This window comes from Sinocyclocheilus grahami, unplaced genomic scaffold (assembly GCF_001515645.1).
Source record: "Sinocyclocheilus grahami isolate Dianchi unplaced genomic scaffold, SAMN03320097.WGS_v1.1 scaffold3038.1, whole genome shotgun sequence".
In the NCBI taxonomy this organism is placed as follows: Eukaryota; Metazoa; Chordata; class Actinopteri; order Cypriniformes; family Cyprinidae; genus Sinocyclocheilus; species Sinocyclocheilus grahami.
The window spans coordinates 28369-30166 of NW_015508207.1; the positions used below are offsets into that span (position 1 = coordinate 28369).

The window sequence follows — 1798 nt, forward strand, 5'->3', positions numbered from 1 at the left end:
TTCGACTTCTCCGGATCAATAACTCGAGCAAAACGCTTTTACGACACAGCTGACGCCTCTGTTCTTTCGGAGTGAAGTTTTGCTCGAAACAAAGAGACCAGTGCGAAGGGACCGTCTGCAAAGTGCGACAAAAGTTCCTAACACACACTGCGTAACTACACAGCGTCACCAACACCGCTGCTCTCTCTGCAACAGCTGTCCTGAAAATAATCGCGTTCGGATGGTTTTTATGATTTTTAATATTCAATAAACTCACTGTTGTTGGACAAATCGGTTAATAGCTTCACCGAGCAGTGGTGTGTGGACTGAATGTGGAGAAAATACCACTGAATGTTTAAAAATCATCAATCAATCAGTGTATTTTATACAGAGATCCGGAAAAGTCGAATCTGAGTATCTTGCCAACTTTCCAGTGTGAATGCACGGCTGCTGGTGTTTCAGTAAAGGCACAGCAGAGTGTTCAGTGTTCAGTGTTTCTGAGAGCTGTGCTGGATGTTTTTCAGCTGGTGGGGCTCGGTCTGGTGGCTCTGGGAATGTGGCTCCGGTTCGGCGCGGAGACCCGAGGCTTCTTCGACATCGATCTGAGCAGCCCTGAGTTCAACATCGGTGTGTTCTGCTGCTGTGTCTCTCTGTGGAGTTCCACGTACATCTCAGAGACCTATTTTTAGAGTGTTTGCTCATCTGCTGTACGTCTGCAGGACGTGTCCTATCAGATGTCTTTAGGATGCTTATGGTTTAGAATGTATGTAAAACAGATGTCTGCCAGATGCTTGTACACCGCAGATGCTTTCCAGATCGAGAGATCTTTAACAGACGTCTCGCAGATGTACGTGTGCTATCTGGGAAACGTCTTAAAGACATCTAATAGACGCCATCGCTTCATGTTGAGATGCGTGATGTCTAGCCATGACTCTGTGTGTCCGCAGGAGTGATGGTGCTGGTGGTCACGGGGGTCCTGATGCTGCTGGTGGCCATCATCGGTGACTGCGGCGCCTGCAACAACAGCAAACCAGCTCTCGGCGTGGTGAGCATCATCATCATCATCACTGCAAACACCTCACACTCACTCAGAGTTACACGTGTTCACACTGAAACACAGCTGTTACACACTTTCAGCATTCAGAGCACAGAAGGACAAAACTCTCACTTGTTCCCAAAGCAGTAAAACACAAACCTCATCTGATGAGAAGCTGGGCAAGTCATGGCTTTCCCTCGTGCATATCTGAGACTTGGGATAGAGTGTTATTTCTGAATGAGATCAACTAGGTTTATGTGCTGAATAAACATTTCTGTTTTTCTGGGGTTCAGTTTTCTGGCCTGCTGACCGTTCTGATCATCATTGAAATCGCAGCCGGTGTGATGGCCTTCATGTGGAGCGACCAGGTAACACACACACACACACAGAGGTGTCTGTATAATAGTGCTGGTTTTAATCTTTATATTGTGTTGCAGGTCTCCGGTGATTTGGTGAACTTCTATGCCACCATCTACGCTCAGTATCTCAACACCAGGAGCCCCGCTCAAGCCGTCACCCTCGAATTGTTCAACAATGCTGTAAGATGCACACACACACACACAGACAGACAGACAGACAGACACACACACACACACACACACACACGCACTCGCACACACACAGATGCACTCGCGCACACACCGATTCACACAGACGGACACACACGCACGCACGCACGCACGCACGCAGTCACTCACACACTCACACATATAGACACTCGCACTCACTCGCTCACGCACACAGAGACACACACACAGTCAGAGACACACACACACACACACA

The 1798-nt window shown here is 48.2% G+C and overlaps 1 protein-coding gene across 1 annotated transcript in view; it reads left to right on the forward strand.

Annotated features, from left to right (window-relative positions):
* Positions 1 to 1615, forward strand: part of LOC107575949 (tetraspanin-2-like) — a gene marked incomplete at its 3' end in the record, with an annotated part of 2714 nt that extends 1099 nt beyond the window's left edge. Inside the window, exons 2-5 of the mRNA XM_016262252.1 lie at positions 357 to 606; positions 927 to 1024; positions 1309 to 1383; positions 1453 to 1615. Coding sequence (XP_016117738.1) covers positions 357 to 606; positions 927 to 1024; positions 1309 to 1383; positions 1453 to 1615 — 586 coding nt within the window. The remainder of the gene's footprint in view (positions 1 to 356; positions 607 to 926; positions 1025 to 1308; positions 1384 to 1452) is intronic.
* Between the last annotated feature and the right edge of the window lie 183 nt (positions 1616 to 1798).